This window comes from Pezoporus wallicus, unplaced genomic scaffold (assembly GCF_028554395.1).
Source record: "Pezoporus wallicus isolate ANWC-B61680 ecotype Strahan unplaced genomic scaffold, APGP_CSIRO_Pwel_v1 contig_4722, whole genome shotgun sequence".
In the NCBI taxonomy this organism is placed as follows: domain Eukaryota; kingdom Metazoa; phylum Chordata; class Aves; order Psittaciformes; family Psittacidae; genus Pezoporus; species Pezoporus wallicus.
In genome coordinates this window covers 5,300,222-5,324,817 of record NW_026641840.1, presented here as the reverse complement: position 1 = coordinate 5,324,817, position 24,596 = coordinate 5,300,222, and the positions used below count along the sequence as shown (strand labels likewise).

General features: G+C 36.1%; 1 protein-coding gene across 4 annotated transcripts in view; it reads left to right on the top strand.

Moving 5' to 3' along the window:
* The window catches only part of SLC16A7 (solute carrier family 16 member 7), a 74,181-nt gene that overhangs the window by 30,992 nt on the left and 18,593 nt on the right, over positions 1 to 24,596 (top strand). For all 4 annotated transcript variants that reach the window (XM_057425514.1, XM_057425516.1, XM_057425518.1 and 1 more), the window contains one exon: positions 12,425 to 12,667. In XM_057425514.1, the coding sequence (XP_057281497.1) occupies positions 12,454 to 12,667 (214 nt within the window). In that variant the 5' untranslated portion in view covers positions 12,425 to 12,453. The remainder of the gene's footprint in view (positions 1 to 12,424; positions 12,668 to 24,596) is intronic.

Sequence of the window (24,596 nt, the reverse complement as noted above, 5' to 3'; positions counted from 1 at the left end):
CAGGAGACAATCACACATTTCCTCACCAAGTGCAAATAAAATATCTTGTTCATTCAAATTTCTTTTCATAAGCATTACCACCTACATACATTGTCTTATTTTCTGAGGTGCACAGGCACAAATCCCATGTTTGTTCTACACATGAAAGCTATAAACATTTATTTGGAGTTAGTTATGGTAGAGTTCATTTTACCATTAGTATAAACACCTTTTTTGCTGAAAAGATTAATTTTGCCCTACATAACTTACAGGGGGAAAAAAAAGAGAGAAAAGAACAAACTCAAATTCCATGTTTAAGATACAAAATGCAAAATATCATGAAAAGGTTGAACAGAACACAGATTTTGTACTTGAATCAGATTAAAACAAGAATAACCTCCCCTCAGGAATACCTTGCAGCACCTCCAGTAATGTTTTGAGAGAGAACTGAAACGCTGAAAAGTGTGTTAGGAGAAGGAACTGTAAAGAAAAAGAAATGCTTACTTAAATGCAGTTATCCCAGAAGGTGATTGTTGTTTCATCTGCAGATGTTGACTGAGAAAGGATCTAGCAAAATGACAATTATAAATACATATTTGTAGTTCAAATCCATCTAAGCCTCTCTGAAGTCCATTGGGCTGTGTGGAAAATAAAACCCTATATAGAGGAAGTCTGTACATACCTATGCATAGGTGGGATAATAGTTAAGACTTCAGTAGAAATAAGTAAAAGGGTTGTCTTTAAATGTTTGAGTAAAACATATAAACTCCAGAGTTCGGAGTTTGTACACAAAGAAAGTATTATTGTCTTGAAGACTAAAGTGTAATTTTCAGTGGACTATAATGCCCTTAGGCTGTGAATCCTAGCATTGAATTGCTTTCTCAAGGAAAAAAAAATGAGATTTACAGAACTCCACTGCTGCTTTCTTGTTATCAAGACAAAAGGAATAGATATGTGGAGTGTGCTGTGCATGTTTTTAGATATAATGAACCAATATAATCTGCATGTTTACGTGTAGAAAGTTTGGCTAAATACTTGGTTTTTATGTGTAAGTTGGCTTCCAGCAGAAATCATACGATAACAAGCAAATGTGTGTACGTATCTGCTTTTCATGAGGAAAAAACACAACTCAATTTTTTGCCTCTGAACTGATTAAACATTTGTCCTGGAAGGGATAACACAGTCATTGCTTAGATTGATGAGCTTATTGCCCTACAGTCAATATGGGTTACTTTTGATTTATTAAGCTTCTAGGTAAATATGAACTATGAATATTTTTACTGTGCCCTTTTGCTAATTGGAAGTGTGCAAATACCAGAGATCTTTATATTGCTTGTCTCATTTGCTATATATTTATGTAAACTGTACTGCTCTTTCTATTGCAGCTTTTCTGGTGAAATTTTGAGGATTTGAATTATTTTAATCTAGATTCTCAATAATGAGAATAAGTGTTAGTTCACAGTAGAACTGTCTGAAGTGTAAAGCTTTTCTTGTGATGATACAGAAATGAAAAAGCTAATGCTTGTGAGTGTGTTTACTTTGGTGTGGTTTGGGCAAAGTAGGGTTATGCAGAAATTTGGTATGTGGGGAAAGTTTTACAATCAGAGTCCAGCATATATTGACAAAAGTGCATCTTGTGGATTCATCAGGTTGCTTTTGAGTAATGAAGCAATGCTACCCCATATTCTCTGTCAAAAATGATTAATTTACCTGCTAAACCAGAACTACTGCAATAGCAAGTCCATATTGCATAATTAGTAGACTTTTGCACTCCAGGACTTCAGTTTTTAACTCTGCTGGTTTTGGGACTGCAGCCTAGACTGTGGCCTATTTGTATCATCTATTTGTAGTAAGATGAGTTTATCCTGGCTTAATATTTGAAAAGAACACTTTTGCAAGATGCTAAGATAGATGGTAAATTGTGGTCAAAAGGCTGGTTTCAGAAGGCTTATGATCCCCACTGTAAGCTGGGGAAGTGGATGTTATATAAGATAAATGCGTAATGCTGTGATTAAATAGAAAATTCCAGAATTGGAAATTCAAATATGAAAAATATTAAAAATATGGGGGAAAAAATAAATACTAGATTCTTCAGAAATTCCTGATGTCAGCATGAGAGCGAAGGGGTATCAGAATTAGGTAGCGTTTCTCTTGCATCCTTCAGTGGTTGGTCACCTCTTTATCTCTTTGAATATATTGAAAAGCGCAAAACAACTTTTCAGTGCCACTGTGCCAGAGGAGAACCGCAGGCTTCATGTGTATATTCTGGACATTCCATGGTGATTTAGTAAATGGAAGTATAAAAACTTGCAAGCCATGCAGGTATAAGCAACATTATATATATTAATCTCTTGATTAATTTTAAAGTTTGCTGAAAATTAGACGAAGATTGTTTTAGCTGCAGCACTGTAGAACTACTCTCTGAGAGCTACAGCAGTGTGTTGTACTCTTTGGGTGTTGTGTACTCCATAATAGATGTGAGGTTTTTTGATCTCCCCATGTCCAATTTCTCACAATGGGTGAAGGAACACACATCAGAATTTGATTAAAGCATCTTGGTCTTTAAAGTTGTTTTGTATATATATCAACAGGCCACCTCATTAACACTTGGACAAAGTACACAGTAAGTTTGTAATTAAACATCCTTTTCCTTCCCATGGAAATCAAATACAATCATAACTTCTTCCTTCCCTGTATTTGTTTATGCTAAAATATTGTCATTGCCTAAATTATATTAGTTTTGGTAAGTACTTCAAATGAATTTTTTATCATCATGTCCCAGACTGCACAAATAATCATCATACATGTACTTATTTTATGTAGGACAATGCCATGATACCTGAGTAGAGCTGATTTGCTTCAATGGCAATGCAGCAACAATGAGCTAACATAGCTATTCTGCTCCTACTAGCCGTGGTTAGCCATCAAGAGACAGCACGAGTATCTGTGTAGTACTGCACTGTCCCATGTAAATGTATACCTCCCCATTTTTTTTAGCTGTCTGCTCAAAATTATGAGCGGTCGGATAAGAATAGACCTTCTTTTACAATCTTTTACCAGCGCAAATACCAGCATAAGAAAGGTTGAAAGTTGAGTGTGCTGGACATAGCTGTCTACTTTAAAGCTAGGTGATTAGAGATCACAGATGTTACCTTCCCCTGCATATTCTTCCAGGTGCTATTAAAATCTGATTTTTGTACTTAAGAAATGTTAAATACATCTTCAAGGATGGCTCATGCATGGACCCAAATACGAGCACCTTGATAGCATATCTACATGATTGTCTTTCTGCCTGGAACAGGAGACAGTTGGAGTAAGGAGCATACCTTGCTGTCTTGCTTTGCGTTTTATGTGCCATGGGTATCACTGGTCATGAGAATAATAAAATTAAAATTAATGTCTCTGGTTTGAAAAAACTCTCAGGTGGAATATGTCTGTAAGAAAAATGTTGACATTTTTAGAATTCTTCCATTTTTTTAATGTCAAACCACTTTTTATAAATCTATAAAAAGTTTTAATCTCTTCCAAGTTATGTTAAAATAGATTGTTCCCTTTTCCCTTCCCTTCCCTTCCCTTCCCTTCCCTTCCTCTCCCCTCCCTTGCCTTTTTTTTCGTCTTCTTTTGACCTAGTATGTTTTAGTAATTCTGGAAGAACCTCTGGATTAATTTATCTTTTGACTATATTGTGCTTGGAATCAGTGATTCCCATTTTAGCTTTCACTGGCAGAAACAGCTCACATATCATGCCTTTATGAGCACAGCTGTATTGATTGGATTTTTCAGTTTGAATTATCTGTATGTTTTTAATTTTATTTCATACAAATAGATGGCTTACTTTCTCTACTTTCATACAGCTTTTAAAACCTACATTAACTGAGTAGCTTCTTACTTATGACCTAAATCGCAGAGAGTTTTTTAGACTGCATAGCTACAATTGCAGAAACTCTTCTGGCTTTTCGAAGATACAGTGGTTCCCAAGTAATTTCTTTCAAAAGCTATTTTTTTTTTATTGTTAATTTTGCTGCTTCTGCCCATTTTCTTTTTTTGCCTTGTGTAATTTTCTATATAGTACATAATTAACTGTAGCTTTACTAACAGATAATTCATAATTTGTTAGATTTCCCAGTTCGAAATCTGAAAGTCTCTGTATGATCAGAAGTTCCTAACTTTTTCCATTTTAGTACTATAAAAAGTATTTTTTAAACTAGTGACAATTTCCTAACTGGCAGGAATAAATGATATGTGAACCTTGTATAAGCTTTTGCAGTCTGGAGTTATATTTCAGCCTTGGTCTGTTATGTATTTCCTGTCATACGCTCTTAGAAGCAGAATCCAGATCAGTTTACTTCCTATTACATAATCTAAGTAGATGTCACTCAAACTTAAGTATTAGTAACTATTTCCACCCATGGGAGTCACGTGCTGCTCGAGTATAAACAAAAAATATTTTCCCAGTATGTGTGAGATGATGCATCCAGGCCAGGATGTGACTGATGGGTCATATACAGAAATATATGATATTGAATATTATTTTTATATATATATCATATTGAAGTAGAGAAGGCAGGAGTTGGATTCTAATCTTGAGAGCACAGAGCAACTTTAGTAAAGTTTACAGAAATGAATGTCATCATAATTTGAATTGGAACCTGTTGCATCTTCCTAATGTCAAATATTAAGCTGATGGATGTGAATATTATCTTCAGCAATAAATGAATTAAATATTGCCACTTCCAAATTGTATGATTATGTAAAAGGATATGAATTTTGATTTTTAAAGCCTTAACTAATAGCACAGCCTAAGAATAGACTAGCTTTTCCCATCGTTGGTATTTTTTTTTCAGTAGCTTAGTATTGAGAGAGATATTAAAATGAATATATGTTATTATTGATAATGGAAAATCTTCTGCTTTGGAAAAATTTTGCTATTTATTTTTCGAGCAATGTGCAGCAACTGTGCAGACGACTCCATTAACACTGACTTGAAACCTGAGTTCTTCCATTTATAAAATATTACAAATAAGTTAAAATATAACTCCCCATCTTCCAAACATCAGAACTCTTAAAAGTATCAAATATGCAGCGCCAGATTTACATTGTTTTCTTTATTCTGGGTATTGTTATTTTTTATAACAATTACTGAATGTGAATGTTATAAAATTTTAAAGATGAGTGTGCTGGAGTACTGAAAAGGCTTATGTTGCCAAAATGGTTCAGAATTGGTCTATACAGAGTTATAATAATAAGCTTATAGAGCAGGTTGTAAAGCTGGTAACTACCATAGTTAAATATAAGGGAATAGTGGTAGAATTTAAAGGATGGTACAAAGTGGTTAATAACAAATCAGTAAGTGGATCAAAATTCTTGCAGTGAGGGAAGCCAGCACTTGGAGTTATAAAGGATGGGTTTAGCTGAACTTAATAAAACTTGTTCTTTAATGGTACAATAAGGTTTTGGATTGGTTTCATTTGAAATGTTGATTAGTTTGATGGTTTATTTTTTTTTCCAGGCATGCAGAATTTTTCATCAGCCTCAATCAATTTATTGTTAAAACTGATTAATTCTTCCAACTGGGTCACTGCCATTTTCAACTTAGCCATCAGCACTTCATTTCAGTAGACTTAAATTTGGGTGGAGTGTCAATCTCTATAAGCTAGATATTCTACTGACTGCTTTTTTTGAAGTAATTAAATCAGAATTGCAAACACTCTGGTTGGAGTTCATTTCACTTAACTTTAGTCACCTAGGCATTTATTCAACCAGAGTGAGCCAGTCGTTAGGTTTCCCTTATATTCAATGAAAAGGGTAGTAACAGAAGACATGATGAATGGAAGTCCAACCCATGACTGTAATTGTGAATACAGATGATGAGAATACCGAGAGAATGTGGTAGCACAACATATGAGATTAAAAAAGACCAAACCCAAACAAAAACCAGCAAGATCCCCTTGAATATTAAATTCTGAATTAATATTAGCTTTTACAAATTTTGTTAGTCATGTCACTACTGACTCAGCAGTGCTCAAAATCTGATTTCAATGATGTGACAATTCCAATGTAGTTTCAATGTATTTTTTTTTTCAGATTGGGGTTCCAGTTCTGTAAAAATCTGTCTTTAGTGACTGACTTAGTAATCACGTTTGTTCTTAGCCTCTATTTAAACCATGATGAAACAGGGCCTTAGTGCAAATGGGATTTTAATTACACTCCTCAGCATAATTTATGCATCTTTGCTTTTATAGGGCAATATCTTCCAGGGATCACTTCTATCTCAGTAATCCTATTTTGAGACCTCAAACAGGAAGAAGGAATTATATGACATGTGCCTTTATTCCACTTATTACACTTGGTAAAAGTGAATTAGACTTTTCCTCATTCCCAGAGACATCAGGAACTCTCATCTGCAATCAGTCTTGTTTAATTTAGCAAACAGTTTTTGCTTTTACATCCAACTATCTGCTCAGCTGATGCTGTTACTAAGAATCAGACCATTATAGTGCCAGACGCTAAGAAGAAAGCTATTGGGATTGTTCATTTATTTTTATCGTAGAACATGCAACTTTCCCTCCCTTCTGCTTCCCTCCATGGAGCCTGCCTCTGCCAGCCTCCTAGGCATTTGGAAGAATGATATTAATATGCCTGCTTTGGATGTGTGAGGGGCTATTACTTTCCCACACTGTCTTCAAGCACATACTTGTTAGTGTTCCAGTGGGATGACAAGTATACTACAGTATTGATTCTTAACCGTAAATTATGGATGGGTTGAATAGCTCCATGTTTGAATATGAATATTTACAACTAGTTCCTTCTTCTCATCAAGGGAAACGGAAGTTTGTTTTTTCTCAGTAAGATATAGCCTTATACTTAAAATATCTCTAGTAATATATTTTAATATTCTTGGATATTTTGCTATTGAATGTTGAAGTGAAATAGGCTTTAAAATTAAAAGAGGCTGATGATTTTTGTTGGTCTGATGTTTTGGTTTTTTTTTTTCTAAAGGTTAGCCTAGGTTTTTAGCAAAACCGGTAAATCCTAACACAATCCTAAATACGGTTTAATACAATATACTACATATAGTTATTTTATTGTCACATAAAGGTCTAGAAAGCATTCACAGATATTGCTTTTTGATTCAAGCCTGTTGGATAAATTTTACAAAACCCCACAGCTTTTAAAATGCCAAGTAGCCTGGGCAAATTTTAGCTGTCTTGGCCTTACACAGGGTGTATTTGTTCTGCAGGCTAGGCTCTAGTGGAAAAAAGGTAGTAAAGTGAGATTCTGAGTGTATCAGTCATCTACCTAGGTTTCATTTATTGCATACCCCTCAGTCTCTGAATACAAACATTCAGAAAAAAAATAGAGGATATTTTCTTCTTTCAGAGCGATTAACCAGTTCTTTTAAGGCTGGATAACTGAGCTCATTAGGAGCTAATTTGCCTGCAGAACTGAGTAGTTAGACCTAAAAGCAGGGAATAAGCTTGAGCCTTTCAGTGAGAGCCTTTCTGCGTCTTTCCTTTCTCTGCAAAAAAAGAAAAAATCCTAAGTCAGAGCAGAACCTTCTCACAAAGCTGTCACTATTTGTTTTTTCTTCAAATACTGAATCTTGCTCACAAGATAATGACAATAGCCTGTCGAAGTTGGTGAGGCAATACCATTTGATGGGATGATGCCCACTATCCTGCCATCCTGCTTGGAAATCGTTAAATGGCTGTTAATAAAATAAGAAAATTAATACTTTTGCAGCATTTAAGCACAGATATTTCATAAGAGTATAATTCCTGTATAGCTCATTATTTTACTGATGCTACCGCAAAGTCATTTGATTCAAATACAGCAATGTAATTAACATTCATTAAGGGTAAGTTAGAGCGGCAGACTATTCAAATCTCTAAAGCAAACACTGTACTCCACCTGTGCTCCTAACTCAAGTATGAAGCAGTACTATTTATCTGCATTTGCTACTTCACGAGCTTCTAAAACACACATGTACTGAAAAATCTCAGTCATAACTCACAGCTTACTTGGACATTAGTCCACATCCCAGCTCTGCCACTGATCTGGGACAAGTCATAGGTTATGTAGCCTGTTGTTTCTTGTCTGAAAGTGGATCATACTTCTCAATCATCCTGCAGGGATGTTTTAAGACTGAATTTGCGCATTTGCAAAGCTTTTTGCAGTCCTTGGCTTACTGAGTGGAACTGGAATGCAGACGCGTGTGCCAAATATTCCTACTATCCTACAGCAAGAGGGGAAAGATTTTTCCCATGCCAACTTCTCCACTCTGGGACAACTGGCTGCTGAGTCAGGGGTTGATGTGGCATATACTGAGGACAAGGCAGACAAAATGCAATCAGGAAAGCAGTTACTCTAGTGCTGTAGAAAAACAAAACTAAGCCTCCCATTAAAAGCAGAATCTCTGTAAGGAAAAGAAGAACATAACCCTTTCTCAGAAGACTCTTTGACAAGCTGTTGTATTGATAGCTGATTCTGGCAGCTGGGAACTGCAGAATTTTAATGAAGCATTGGTACAAGAACAGTCTGAACAGGTTGATTATGACTGACTGAAGTCTACAGTGCATGATATCAAGATACGTTATCTGTCTGTAGCATTTGTTCTTAGATTGACCTTGTTGCTCACTTGCCGTTTTTTTTTTATTATTTTCCCCCTTTTTCCTTCTTCCCTCCTTTTCTGTCTTTCTCTCTTTCATTCACTAGTTCTTATTTGCCTAATTAAGTTCAAATGTGCTGAGATCCAGATAATAAAAGGTGTTGAATATGTTCCTAAAGTGTGCCTGTTGCTCTCCTATTATTTGTTACTAGACACATGCAGCTGTTACTACAGTAGGCTATGTTCTTATCCGCTGGTTACATAAATGGGATTTATACAGGGAACTAGAAGCAGCTTAGAAGAAAATCCTTGTGCACAGTCTGACTCAGGGTAAGGAAAGGCTGAGCAACCTTTCTGTATCTGACAGAGAGAAGGGAGATTGATGGCTTCACTCAGGGCGCACTTAAGTCACTATTCCCCAGCTGATTCCCTGGGCTGAGAACAGGCAGCGTTCCTCACCCACTGCTTGCCTATAAAAGCATAGGTATGAGCAGTGCTTGCTTTCTAGCTTGAAGCACATGATGGAATTCATATGACTGACTAAAAACGCTGCCGGCAACCTTTATTTACTCAAGTGCTGCCTTTTTTTTTTGTTTGTTTCTTAGTCTGGTACTGCGTCTTTCACATGAACATCATCACACATGCCTGTTTTTGCACTTTCTACCATATTTACTTCTTTGCAGCCCATAATAATATCTGAGAACTCTGGAAAGGCATTTTGCTTGTCATCGCTTCATTCCCCCCTCTTCTGCTTCTTCCCTTGTCAACATTTATATCCACCAATCTAATATGCTGTTTTGTTTTGATTGCTAATGGATTTTGCACTTGTCTGTGCAAATCTATTAGATTAGAGCTAGGTATGTGAAAGTGCTAGATTGCTTTAGTTCCGTTTCAGAGATATCGAGTGCAGATTTTACCAGAGAAAATTGCTTCAGCTCCTGAGATATTATGGGATATTGGTAATATTAGATTTAATGTTTCTGATAAAATGAATATTTTTTATATTCCTTTGGTGCAAACATGTATTTTTTTTTTCTTTTGTCACCTTTTATTAACTGAAGCTAAAATTGGCTATCATGATCATAAATGAACATTAGGGAAGCTATTATTAACTCTGCTCTGTGGGATAAACAGGAGGTGTGAGATACAATGATCCAGGCTCTTTGTGACAGCAAAAAGTCTAATGGAAGTTAGCAGCAGACAGGGCCATGTAGTGGGCTCTGCAGCAGTTTGCCTCTAGACTGAGGCATAGGAGCAGCCAGAGCCCTTTTGCTATTCTTCTTAATGCCCTCCTAGTTTACTGTGAAACCTTTGAAGAGAGCGGAACACTGTCAGAGCCTGTTCTGCTGCCCTAAAGGGGTGGATATAATGGGATCTTTCCAAAACACCGATGCCTTAGTGACATGAACTTTCAGCAGTCTTCCAACTAATGTGGTGGCAGTGATTTTTCAAAGTGTTTTTGTATTATTTTTAGGAAAACGAGTGCTTCCTCAATAAATTGATAATCCCTTTCCATTTTTATGGAAAGCAATGCCTTGATGTTTTGTGACATTTTAAAAGTTTATAATACAGATAGAAGTGTTGTGATATAAATATGAAATATGAAAACAAATATGCTCAAACCTTTGAAGTGTAATAAAACAATAGTTAACCTTTTATTTTTTTCTTTTTTTATTATTTTTTTTTTAGGAAATAACCTAAAGTTTTCTCTGATGAGCAGAACAACAGCTTTCTGGGGCAGATAGCAAACTGTTGTTTACTGTCACGCAGTTCACAGAAACAAATTGCTGCTTTTCATGCTAATTTGAGGTTTTGTGCTTTTGAAGGCCATCAGTTGTCACTATGGGTGTTGTAAGGTATTATGGGCTCTCTGAGATACTCTTCCTTTTAATGAGTCCTGATCCAGCAAAACAAACTGGTATTTAACTTCTTTGCCAAAATTAAGTCTCAGCAACCAGAATTGTCTATACTTGTCCATCTTCTACCTGCAGGCCCATGCAGAAACGAAGTACATGCCAGAGGTTCTTTCTGGGCGTGCATATAAAAAAATTTATATGCTGTATGTACAGAACAATAGATACTATTGCCAGCAGAAAATCTATATTATCTGATGCAGAAGTCAAACTACCTGGGCTTTTGTAACATTGCATAGGAGTGAGATGTGTTAGTGCTTGATTTAGCTTCCCTATGGAGTCTGCCAATATCAGGGTAATGTCTAGAGTCAGCTTCAGTAAAGTGGAGAGTCAGAAGTACAGTGGATTTCTATCACAGGGCTGGCCTAGTGACAGATAATTTTAAAAGCAACACTTTGCCAGTTTTGTGGAATATATTGCACACAGTACTACATGGTGTTTACCCTGAAAGTACTCAAGGCGCTATCCCAAGAGATTAATACAAGCTGACACGGTTCATTTTTTTTAGTTTTTGTTAAGGTAATCATATCACTCCCACTGGTAATGCAGTTTGCTGCGAGAAATTGGAATATGCCATAAGTAGCACGGAAGAAATCACATAGAGACTAGCTGCTAATCATTAGCATAACAGCAACCCACACACTGTTATCATCCACAGCTTTTGATACTGGTGTGGCAGGAGACCAATCAGGAGTAACAAGTTGCTGAAGTGCCTAAGAAAGAAACAGGGAGGAATGAGAAATTTTAGTTCAAGCTATCTGTGTAGGCTGGACTACATAGAAAAAAAACACAGCGGACTCCAGCTCTGTGTTTAATAGCAAAGGGATTTGATACTAGAAAAATCTCAGAATTACAAAATGGATTCTTGCTACTTTATGTTTTCTAAAAACATTTTACAGAATGTAGAAAGCTGAAGTTTTTAGATGCCAGGATGATAATAACAGTATGAAATTTATTTCTGGCTTTAGGAGTTTTATGTGGATTTCCTGTGATTTCTTGAGCTGCCTGAACGTGTTGGTTGCACCTCTCATAACTCCTATAAGATATCACTCTGGTGGCATGTATTATGGCAAATTCTAAATCAGAGAATAGCTGTGGAAAGTTTGTGAGGTTATTTGTGAAAGACTTCCTGATGTCTTCTGACATGTTGAAACAGAGCAATAGTAGTACCATCAAGCTTCACCTTGTTCCTGCAAGTAATATCAACATAACTAAATGAAGATGAAAAATTTTAAAATAGGAGTACAATATGGGATTGTAAGATTTTGTATTTATTTTATGGATACACTGGGAATTTTAAATCTCTGCTTAGAACTCACCTTTTCGATGCTCTTATTTGATAAGCAGCAAATATCAACAAGGTCAAAAAGTGGATAATGACAGCACATGACAAAAAAAAATGTAATCAATTTACTCCTCACTGTTGTTGCTGATGATTTTTCTAAGGTGCCAGTAAATCTTGGTAACACATTGACATTTACTGATAATTTACTGTAATTTTCTTCTGTTGTTTCCTGTAAGTCAAATTTCCACAATTGATTTTTTTTTCTGTTTCATTCCTGTACTAAATCCATGCTGTAGAAAGTAGAACTACGTAAATTAACCCACACAAACACATCACTTCCCTATAAGTGACTAATTGCAAATACAACTTCAGTGACTGAGATCAGTAATTTGTAACGGTTGTCAGATACCGAATGGGATATTACAAATATTCTTCCACAAGTTTTTTGCAGAACAGATTTTGCTTTCAAAAACAGGTACTTGCGGTTCTGTGGCCCCGTAAAGCTGGACATTTGTCTCTGCTCTGAGGATTCTTTCTAATCCCTGCAGATAATGATTGAATACTGTAGTTTTCTAAACCAAAACCAAACCAAACCAAAAGCAAGCTGTTTAAAACCTTGCGTCTTCTTTTCTCTTTTAGCCTAATTGGAGAAGAGACAGAGATCAAATATGCCACCAGCAACAGCAGCACCAGAGTACCCACCTCCAGATGGAGGTTGGGGATGGGTTGTGGTCTTTGGCGCTTTTATCTCCATTGGATTTTCCTATGCATTCCCGAAAGCCATCACAGTATTCTTCAAAGAAATACAAGAAATCTTCCACACATCATATAGTGAGATAGCTTGGATATCATCGATAATGTTGGCTGTCATGTATGCAGGAGGTAAGATATTTGTTAAATTTGCAAATATCATAAGTGGTTTTATTTTTCTAAGGTCTTAAAGTATTTAATTGCTGCCTGATTTTATTGTTATTACCCGAAGGATTTATCAAAACACAGGCACTACTGGTAGCCACATCATCATTAAAGCACTGTTTACTTTCTTTTTTAAAGCATTCTCTATTCTCTTCCTTTTTATTTTCCCCTTAGGGCCTTTTGTTTGTTCCTGTGCCTAATTCTGTTTAGCAATCTTACCCCAAATTTAGTTTCTGAGAGTCAACAGTTTCCAACAAATCAATGTCCATGTAACTTCTCCTGGGGCTGCAGGTACATTTGGTCAGTTTCCACTGCCTCTGTGAGATCTCTCAGGAGGTCAGACGATGAGGCTTAAACACAGAAAATTATAATAGCAATGAGGGTTCATTAGTCAAACAAAGATATTCCTTTGTAGAGGGGGGTTTTGTGTCTTGTCTTTAGTTCCCCTAAAATAAAATCCTACTTTCCATTTAGGCCAAGAGTGATGTTTCCTATGTGTCATCGGTATGACAGCTATTATGTAGAAAATATTAGCTTTGGGACTGAAATGAACAGTGAATATAAATTCTCTGATATATTTTTTTCTTGTGAGAAAGCAACTAAAGAGCATGACAGATGAAAAAGACTTTTAAAGTATAAAGCCGTGTTTAAGTACTAAGGGCCAAACCTGCTTTGGTAGGTTTTGTGTCCATCAGATTCTAAGACTTAGGGTTTTCTTGATTTCTTCATTCTTTCAGATTATTTATTTTTTTAAGTATTGGTGGGAGCTAGCTGTGACTTAGGCAAAACACTTTTTCAGGCAAGTTCTGAGGTTTGAGTAAGAGGCTATGTTATTTTATAATTATTTTATAATAGGCCTGACATTGCCCTTTCTTTGAATGTTACAAGGTAATGATTTGGAACATATCAGACTGTTTGCAATGATGAGGCAATCAAATGCATGCAGTTACGTATATGTGCGTGTATATATATATACAAATGTATAAATGTATATACATAGAAACAGAAAATATTGTGCCTGTAGCACAATGAGATTCAATATCTTTGGTCACTGAAGAGCACCACTCCAATATTTTTCAGAAGTGTTGTCTGTGTAATAGTAAACTGTGGTATTACCAGCTCCAGTAAGCAACCTATTGAAAGAAGCGTGAAGTCTTGTTTTGATCTCTGATTTCAACCCACCTACATTTTGACACCTAAATGACCCTACATCCTTTAGCAGTCAGGGAAGAGCGGTATGTACCTACAGAGAGGAAACAGGTTACCTGGGTGGTTCTCTCTAGCTGTTTTTCCCTTCTGACTGTAAAAACGAACCTGCAGTCAGCATAGCATTAGCTCAAGCACCTCAGGTAAATATTTTTCAGTTAATGGGATAGTAAAATGCATTCTTCTTTCAAATGCTGGGGGAGATGGGGACCTTATAAAGGCATCTTGATGGGTGGTGTCAATATCAACAAAAGCTTGCTGTTCAGATATTTTGATCCCTTTTTTATTCACATAGTAGTAGAAAATCATGACTTATTCATATACTAGTGGAGAATCCTACAGGATTTTATAGGACCGGCAACTGTAACTGATTCACCAAAATACAACAGGTGAAGAAGTATCTTGAACTAATACAATCAAGAGTGAAGTAAAAGAGCAGATATGTCCCATCACAATCAGGTCCCCTCTAATGTAGTCAGTTCTGAAGGCTGCAACAGCATTCACACTGTGGAGTATAGATGTGTAACTGTTGAGGCCCCTGAACAAGGGCTGGACTCATCTGTAACAAGGGAAAAACACAAGTGTTGAAATGCTGGAGTTTGTTTCTGCATTCCCTATGCTGTGACTTTTTACCTGGACCCTTTTTCACCACTTTTTCCAATGAAAGTTATATTTTCTAAAGGCAGATTTACTTTATAGCACAGGTACTTTTGTTTTACTCTTTGAATAACATTTAATTTATGCCATTTCTGTCATCCATTTCTGCTATTATTCTGACAACCGTGTTCAACAAGTTTTATTAGCACTACAGGTGCAAATCGTAAAATCATAGAAAGGTTAGGGTTAGAAAGGACCTTAAGATCATCCAGTTCCAATCCCCCTGCTGTGGGCAGGGACACCTCACACTAAACCAAGTCACCCAAGGCTCTGTCCAACCTGGCCTTGAACGCCACCAGGGATGGAGCATTCAAAACTTCCTTGGGCAACCTGTTCCAGTGCCTCACCACCGTCATAGTAAAGAACAGTGTTTCCTTATACCTAATCTATAAACTTCCCCTATTTAAGTTTTAACCCGTTACCCCTTGTCCTATCACTACAGTCCCTAATGAAGTCCCTCCCCAGCATCCCTATAGGCCCCTTTCAGATACTGGAAGGCTGCTATGAGGTCTCCACGCAGCCTTCTCTTCTCCAGGATGAACAGCCCCAACTTTCTCAGCCTGTTCTCATATGGGAGGTGCTCCAGTCCCCTGCTCATCCTCGTGGTCCTCCTCTGTACTTGTTCCAACAGTTCCATGTCCTTTTTATGTTCAGGACACCAGAACTGCACACAATACTCCAGGTGAGGTCTCACGAGAGCAGAGTAGAGGGGCAGGATCACCTCCTTTGACCTGCTGGTCATGCTCCTTTTGATGCAGCCCAGGATACAGTTGGCTTTCTGGGCTGCAAGCGCACACTGAAGCCGGCTCATGTTCATTTTCTCATCAACCAACACCCCCAAGTCCTTCTCCGCAGGTCTGCTCTGAATCTCTTCTCTGCCCAACCTGTAGCTGTGCCTGGGATTGCTCCGACCCAGGTGTAGGACCTTGCACTTGGCTTGTTTAAACTTCACGAGGTTGGCATCAGCGCACCTTACAAGCATGTCAAGGTCCCTCTGGATGGCATTCCTTCCCTCCAGCGTATCAACTGAACCACACAGCTTGATGCTGAGAGTACACTCAAACCTACTGTCCTTGTTGCCTACAAAGGTATTGAACAAGACTGGTCCCAACACCCATCCATGAATGCTACAGTCCCTGATAAAGAGTCCCTCTCCAGCGTCCTTGTAGGCACCCTTCAGATACTGGTAGTCTGGATGTTTAGGTGTGGTCATTTTTATCTGTTCAATGAACACAGCTTTTCATGTACAATACAAAGCATTCAGTGCTTCTGCATTTTCTCTAATACTACTTTTTACTGTTCTGGGTACCAGCATACTAAGTTCATGTGTACGTTGACATTAACAATTACGAAATGATTTACGGTTCATCTTGCTAACACCTACTCCAGTCACTATGAAGATTATCAGTACAGAAACACTAGGCAAAGTTGTTTAGGTATCTTGTTACAGACTTGTGGTTTTAAAATGCTGAGAATGACAACCCTGCCTGATATAAACACTCTTTGAAGCCATAGCTTCTCTAGAACTACTTCCTAAAAAATAGGCCATTTAGACAATCACTGGCAAAATATGAAATAGCAATCAGGAAAAACATTTCTGAAGGAAGTCATTCCATTGTTTTTACTGTCTCAAGGTGGTTTGATTCCTTAGCATTTGATGTGCTGTAATGTGAAATATGCGTTTAGACCATGAGTACAAGGTGCATTGTTTACTATGAAGTGTTATAGGTATGTCTGTGACAAACTTTGTTCATCTTACTGCTAATTAAGGTAACCTGAAAACATCTAAGATCTGTCATCCTCATTAGAGTTTAGCATTCAACCTATTAGTCATCACAGTGGGGTCAGTGAATAAGTTGGAGTCTGTGCAGACACTCTTTGCTTTAGAGGCTGCAGCCTCTTGCAGTAATTAGCTGGCATCTGTGTTTCAGTAACAAGGTATTAACTTACCTTTCAATTCCTGGGGAAAAAAAAAACAACTAAACTAAAAACCTAATAAAAAGCATCCAGTAAGGAGCTAGAAGAATGTTAATTATGTTTATCACTTACTTCATACTTAGAATAAATGGCATTAAATTATAGCAGACCATCTGGCAATCCATATGGTCTCCTGCAGTCCTGGTTAATTCCAGCAAACAGGTCAAGCACAGCATTCACCCTGTTAGGAAAGCACTAGGCAGAGGTGACAAATCTGATAAATCAAATCAGTATGAAACTCTTTTCCCTTCTCTGTCTGGCATAATATTCACTTTCATACTGGAGTTTGTTATTGTTTTTGTTTAATTTTTTTGGGGGGGTTGTTTGTTTTCCTAAGCTCTCTCTTCCCTCCTCACACCCCCCTCTTATCTCCTGGATGTTTGTAAGAGTTTACTACAAAGCCATCCCAAAAAGCAAGATCCTGTGATGTGATCAAGGTTACAGGTACTGCATGGACTCCACTGTTCATCCCATGCTTGAAAAAAGCATCCTCTGGAGAAGCACAATAGTTCAGTCTCCATGGCAACTCCTTCTTCTGTCTCTCTTGAGCAGAGACTGTTGATTGTATTATATTAAGGGTGGTGGTTTTGTGATGGACTCCTACACCCGAGGGACTATGAATGAGACCACCAAAATTTTGTTACTGGAGGACAGGCGCTGGGATAAAATAGAATTATGTGCATTATTCTGACAGGACAACCTGTGTTTCTTTATGTTTACAAAAATATATTTATAAAGCATGTGCGCATGTATATATTCTTATGTACGCAAACTATGTATTCACGTACTTATAGAATCGTATTTATTCTCTAACACACAAACATTAAGAAACTCAAGGAAAAGATCAAATACGTTTGACCTCAAGTTCCTCGTTCATTCTTCTCTTCTTCAAAACTTCACCTTTCGCTTTGCACAGTGTTAAGAGCCAAAGGTGGTTAGAGAGCTTCTTATCAGAGCTTGATCTGTTTCCAGTAAAAATGTTTTCATTGCTCTCAGTATAGGTTTGATAGGAGCCTTAGTGGCAGCTATGAAAGCCATGTGACAGGTCTGGTGATTTCAGACACAGCTGACCTTGAGTTTTAGATTTCCTTAGGGAAAAAGCAGTTGGTTTATTCACTGGTCTTGAAGTCTTTTTCTGTCATTTTTTTCAAGGACAATTTCAGATTTGGGTTTGGTTTTTGCTCTTCTAGGGTTTTTTGTTGTTTTTTTTAATGTTATTTGGCTTTGTTTTTGTTTTGCATGTGATTATAGATGTGGTTATAGAGATTAGCTTGACAGATGATTCTGTGATAAATCCTTCAAGCCATACCCATCTGTGAAATGTGGTATAGCCTTGCTGATCTGAAGTTCACAAAAAAAAAGGTTAGTTTAAATTCTAGATGATATTTCTAAGTAAATAGTTTTAAGAGCACCTTCAAAAAGCATATTTGGAAAGGTGCTATATAAGTGTGAGTAGTGGCCATTACGATTTTTCAAAACACACTTAAAAAATTAAGCATTTAATAACTTCCTCTCCTTCTATATTTCTTAAGTTATTCAAGTTTGAGTTTAAGTATTTCCAAAGAGGAGCAAACCCTTAAAGGATTTTTCATGTGACAAGACAAAAATAACCTATAGACAAGTTCCCGTTTTGATTTTCCAAATATTAATTTGGAAAATAACATATCATATGGTATGTTCAAAATATTTGTGATTTTATCTCAGTGGGTGTTTCAGTGATATTGCTGTGAAGATGAAATGGCGCGTACCATGGAGATGACAGTTGTGAAATCCTTGTAACACAAACAACAGATGGTTATGGATTTTTACTTTTGGACGGGAGCTGGACTCCTACACTTTTCTTCCTCCCTGGTAACATTTTCTTATTTTGGTTTTACAAATACTGGCACAAGACATTCAGTGGCCATGGATAAAGAGATGAAGAAGCTTTCTTATTCCTATGACCTCTGTTCTTTGTTGTCAGGGACAAATGTTTTTCTCCATCATATGCAAAATGTTGAATTTTAATAACCTCATTTAGAGTGTCCTTGAAAGCAGAACTTACCAACTTTCTGAATGCCTCATGGGCATAAGGGAATACTTCATATTTAGCCTAAAATATACGTAAAACATCTATTGCAAGTTAATTTGAGACATAGATAAAGTAAAAGAAGGCATAACATAACAAGGTGACAGAAGAACTGAGCAGTTTGAATCTTACTAACAAGTGGAGATAAATACAAAAAAGAGATATCAATAGCAACAAAAATATTACAAATTTACAGTAGTTCAGTTTTTAAAAACAGAAGACCTGAATACTAAGGAAGCCTGATAAAGCTTCCTAAGGGTAATACAGCCACTTCTTAATGTTTCTTGGAAGGTTCTGAGATTCAGTAAAACTGTACCTGGTAGGGCAGTGTTCTGCAGTAGCAATGCCTGTTTTAAAGGCAGGCCTTCCCTAAAGTTTAGAAAACACTCTTTAAAATCATCATGGGAAGAAAGATGGTAAAAAGCTGAACTGTTGTAGACGGTTTTATACATAGATGGTTTTATACTTTTATTTCCAAACAGCTTTCTTGTCCTATCTACAGGAGCAAGCTGGTATTTTACTTAGCAACTTTCTATGTTTGGCTGAACATATAAGACCTAACTGTTAAATATTCAGTGCCTTTTGTCAAGTTTTCACGAAATTTAGTTTTTACTGGGATCTACTGAGCTACGCTCAGGAAGCCAGTTTCAAAGTTAAGGGCATGTGCTCACTGAGAGAAATAAGGGTTGGTATTTTCTATCTTTTATTGTATACTTACGTTAATTTTGAGTAATTGTCAGAAAGACATTATGCAATGAAGAAGTGCTGCTACGAACCTCTTTACAAAGAAGTATCCAAAACATAGGTTATTTGTAATGAATTGATGCATAGCATAGAAATATTTGCGGTAATTTAAATTTAGTTAACTCAAACCCTTTACTAAAACAGTTCTTATTTGCATATAAGTAGGCAATGTGGATTACCTACAGAACATTAGTGAAGTAGTTAAGTAGGCTTTGTGCTTTGATCTTCATTTGGTTTTATACTGAGGGATTTCTGTAAGTAATCAATATTGATGGCTTTTTTATCTGAAAAAAAGATTCTTTTTTCTCTCCCACTTCGTTTCAAGTAATGGGCCAAAGTCGAACAATAATAAATAACATGCATCATAAAATACATTTTCTAAGAGGCTTAAACTTTGGGTTTGTTTGAGAAAGTTATCAAGGGACAAACAGAGGCCTTTGATATGTTCATTGAGCTTGTAAATCTTTGACTAAAGAATGCTTATTTTCTGTGTACTAATAATGTTGGATTAGTTCCCATATAGTTTTTCATATCACTGGATCATACAATGGTTGTATTTGTGATGTGTGTCGGGTAATTCAAAGGTAATGAAACAATGGTCTTGCACAACTGGAAACCATGAGATATTTAAGCAGATACCGGAGAAGTACTGTGTGGAAGGAAAAGCTTTTGTATAACATTGTAGTCACACCAGCACTTCAAATAAAATAATAAACCCAGCACTTTACAAAGACCTTATTATAGAATTTTACTGGTCCATTGTTTTGGAATGTCTAAGAACTATTCCCTTGTTTATTTTGAAGGGTATATTCAAGGAAAACAGAGTTGCACTGATATGTTTAGAAAATATTCTAAGCCAGTATCAAATGGCAACAGCTGAGACTTTTACTGCAGTACATGAAGACATGTAAATCTATATTTATTAACAGAGGTAAGTGGACCAGGGACTTAATGATGGGTTTATGCTGATGCCAGGAGAGCAACAGAAATCAAAGAATGAGGTGGTTTTGAATTGTCTTTTATAATTACTTTAAACATTATTTTAATTGATCAGCTAGCTTTGAATTTTTTTTTGCAGAGGTCACATGTGAGATGTAGAGAAACATAGGTAGGAAGAGTTTTTAATGAGTCAAAACCTTTTCATGTAACAGTGATATTCTATTAAGATTGCTAATGTCAAAGAGCACAAAAAACTTTGCATCTTCATCAGGTAACACATGTTGGCGCATAAAACCAAAAGGAAAGGTTACCTTTCTTTTCCACAAATGTTGGAAGGGGGTTTTTAATTGTCACGAAACAGTTAATCATTTTCAGTGCAGTGTTACCTGACTTTTGTTCAGGCAAATATGTACTACGACTAGACAACCAAATGAAAGAATGTGATTAAAATAGGAGACTGTATTGTGAAATAATACATTGATTTCCTCATCCAGTTCAAACACTTCTAGTAACACTTCCTCACTGATGATGGGAACATGTACCCTGTTTGGTTTTCTATGTATGCTGCTTTGAACCACTTATTGTTAAATGCTTTGACTTTTAGAAAATTTTGAAAGGAGTAGTGCTACCCTCCCAGCTTTTTAACAATAGTAGCTAAGGATTATACAGCCAGGATTCCTATTTCGTCTTTCTTAGCCTAGGCACCTACATTTGATCCAGTTGTGTAGACATCTGTTGTCAGTCAGTGAAACCAGGAATTTCTCATTCATCCCTTCCCAAGTTAAATGTTCAAAACACATCAAATAAATCTTGTTTTAAAGACTTCTGTGTCTTTTTAGTGGTAAATGAACCTAGAGGAAGACTGGCACAAATCTGAGGTGATGCTACCCTACATGGTTGTTGCCCTGTACAATACATTACATCACAATATATTATAGAGACCTTAAATCTAAGAATGTTCCTGTTAGAGATATGTACCTATAGTTAGCGATTTTGACCTTGTTCTGGTTAAAGTTTGATTTTTCTTCTTTAATTTACCTCTTATACATTGCATGTGTTGTAATTCCCCTGTGTTTCAGTGACGCTGATGCAGTTGCACCAGTTTTGAAACTATTAAAAACACCTGGTAATTTTAAGATTACATATTAACTTGTAAATCTTCTCTAATTTTACAATGAGTTTCCTGATACCCATAATTCCCTTTCTTCCATCACCAGCTAAGAAAAAAACACAACCAGGAGAATAGCTAGTTTGTCTAATAATTGACCAAGTTTACAGTCTTTTGCAGCTGATTGTAAGCTGATAAAAATCTATGGATCTGTTATATTTTCTTCTATTCTTGAAATGACTTAAAGCCCTGTTTGTAACACTTCCCTGTCAGTATCAGCTGGCAGTGCCAATTTTGTCTGTACAAACCTTATTCATACTGCTCTCCTGTAGAGAAATCCTTTGTTTTTCAGGAACAGAGTTGACTGATTTTTTTTCTACAAGAATGAGCTTCTCTGTCCCGCACATGCTGCTTCCAGATTTGCAGATGCGTGCTGATTATAATCTTGTTATTTTATACAATTATATTATGTAGAATATAACATATGTTATATGTAGAATATAACGTGCTGATTATGTAGAATATAACATGATATATGTTATATGTAGAATATAACGTGCTGATTATAATCTTGTTATTTTATATAATTATATTATGTAGAATATAACTTAATGTTATGACTTCCCAATGACTGTGCCAGTGGCTTCAGGGTCGAACTGGCAAAGACAGGTAACAGATGTCCTTTTCGGCCTTCCCTAGAAGGGGGAGTAAACGTGTGTCCTTGGAAGTCAAGTTTCATTCAGAAATGCTTCAAGAGAAATTCTGTTCTAAACTGTTTGAATTATTGGCATGTCCCTAAATTGCAGAATTGACCTTTCCTAATTATGATGTTGCTAAGCTTTGAGTGTGTGTAATTAAGTACCTGAATCTGGTTTTATTTGCCTAATCAGAATAGCTTTAAATTCCAGAGCAGCAAGTAAATAAACAAAGTGCAAGAAGTTTTACTTCTGGATACTCAAAGACTGTCAATGCAGGAACTATTAAATCCATAGGAAACCAAGACTCTATAAGTTGCAACAAAACTTTTAATTAAGGAACATAATGCTTTAAAGATGGTGAGGAGCAACATAATGTTACTTATGACAATATAAATATTAGTTAGTTAGTTAATTTACCTGGACATCTGCCCAGCAAAACACAGGAAAAGAAAAGAAATAAAATAGGCCCATTATTGATAAAGAACTTTAGGTCATATCCTTCATATGGTGAATCTGCATGTTTTCTTTGAATTTATAGCCAAATGTTCTTAAGTCACAGTTAGCTAATGACACTGGATTTAAAAAAAACAAAAACAAAGGACAGTAGAAAACCTTCTAACAGATTCATTGGTATACATAGTGATGCTTTTCACTGATGATGTTATGTTTTTGTTAGAGACACGTGAAATAAATGCCTGGGACTCCAAGTATGGACACCATGGTTAAAAGGTTAAAATAATTTTTTTACCAGCCTAAAGTCAACGTGAAATATGTTTATATAATTATGCAAGTATCCTATCCATAGGTGTTTGTAACAACAATATCTCTTGAGAGCATGTCTTCAATGATTTAAGTGCTTCCAGAGGCACTCATTAAAATCTCATTTTTATTTATATCAACCTAAAAAAGACATTCATAAATGAGTCACGTATTTTCTCCCAAATAAAATGTAAATAAAATATAGAAGATTAGCTTCGAGGATTTACAGTGCTTGAAAAAACTGGTGGTATTCACTTTATTAAAGTAATTTGATTAAATATTTGACTCATTTGTCAGTAAGATTATTTCTGCTTCATAAATAAAAAATAAAAATCTAAGGACAAAGTACAATTTGACCAGAAGTATGAGTCTCCTAACTTCAATTTTAATTTATTGGATTCCATAGAGTTCCAGCGCTGCGAAGTGCACTGAGGAGTGGAGAATGGGGCACCGTGACTGTAAGGATCATTCTAGTTATTCATTGAAGCAACAAACTGTACCGAAACACTTTCAATTAGTGACCTGAAATTATATGATTCTCATGTGAGAAGAGAATTATTCAACATTAGAGGTGGTTGTAGGTATTGGTGCCTGAAAATAATTTTTGATTAACACATTTTTATTGTCATAGAAAGTTAGGGAAAATCTCAAAAAAAAAAAAAGGTTTGACAAAAATGAAACAACCCAAAGCACCTCAGAAACCTCTCTCTCCTATGGGCTGGACTTGCCGAAGGACTGCACCTCCCAGAATGTGATGGGGCAGTTCAACTCAGAATGGCGTCCAGTGTGTGTTATGTGGCTGCATATACAATAATAAGTAACACAGTCCAGCAATTTGACTTGTGTTAAATTAATAAACTGTAGTGCTGCATTTTTTTTTAAGATTATTTGGTGATGAAATGCAGTATAATACTAAATGAATTGAAACAAAATGTTTGCAATTATTTTGAATAGCTAAGAGGAAGAATTAGATCATGGGTATGCTAGATAGTTAATTTTCCTAATTTGTTTGTTTGTATGATAGATATTTGTGATATTTTAGCGTGACTTACTTGAAGAGTTTTAATTCAGCTGAAAATTCTGAGACTTTGTATTTTTATTCCAGCTTGGGAATAAAATGAATGTTGAAGCATAAAAGAGTTTCATGCAATGCTAGTTCTAATTTTATGTATCGTTCCTTAAAAATCAAATACCATTTCACAAAGATAGTACACGTGGGGGTGATTCTCTTGTCTTTCACACAGTGCCATAGTTTATACCTGTGCAAAGAGTGTGCAAGGTTATATAAACCATTGCCATCGTGATTTAGCTTTCCATATTTACTTACTCAAATGTAAACAGTAACCTGAGTTCAAAGCACTTGACCCTATTCTCAGAGGAACAGAGCTGAAGTGCATATGGGATTAAGACAAGAACAAATTTGGTCTTAGAATTTTTTATGGATCATTTCTCCTTATGTTATAAAAACTTTACCTGACAAGGTGTTCAGATATACATATAGCCTAGATCAGACAGCTTTCTAACCAATTGCTTTCAGTAAGATGTTAAAAGTTCCTAAAGAAACAGCTCCTGCTGTGGAAAGAAAATAACTTATTTCATTATTAAACCTAAGTAATATTCTCCTCACAGGCACACATGTTAAGTCCTTAGAGAAGTGGGTATATTTCATTGGATTATTTTAATATGTTCTGGCTGAAGAATATCAATATAGCTCCTTAGATGAAAAGTGGCTCCAGGAAT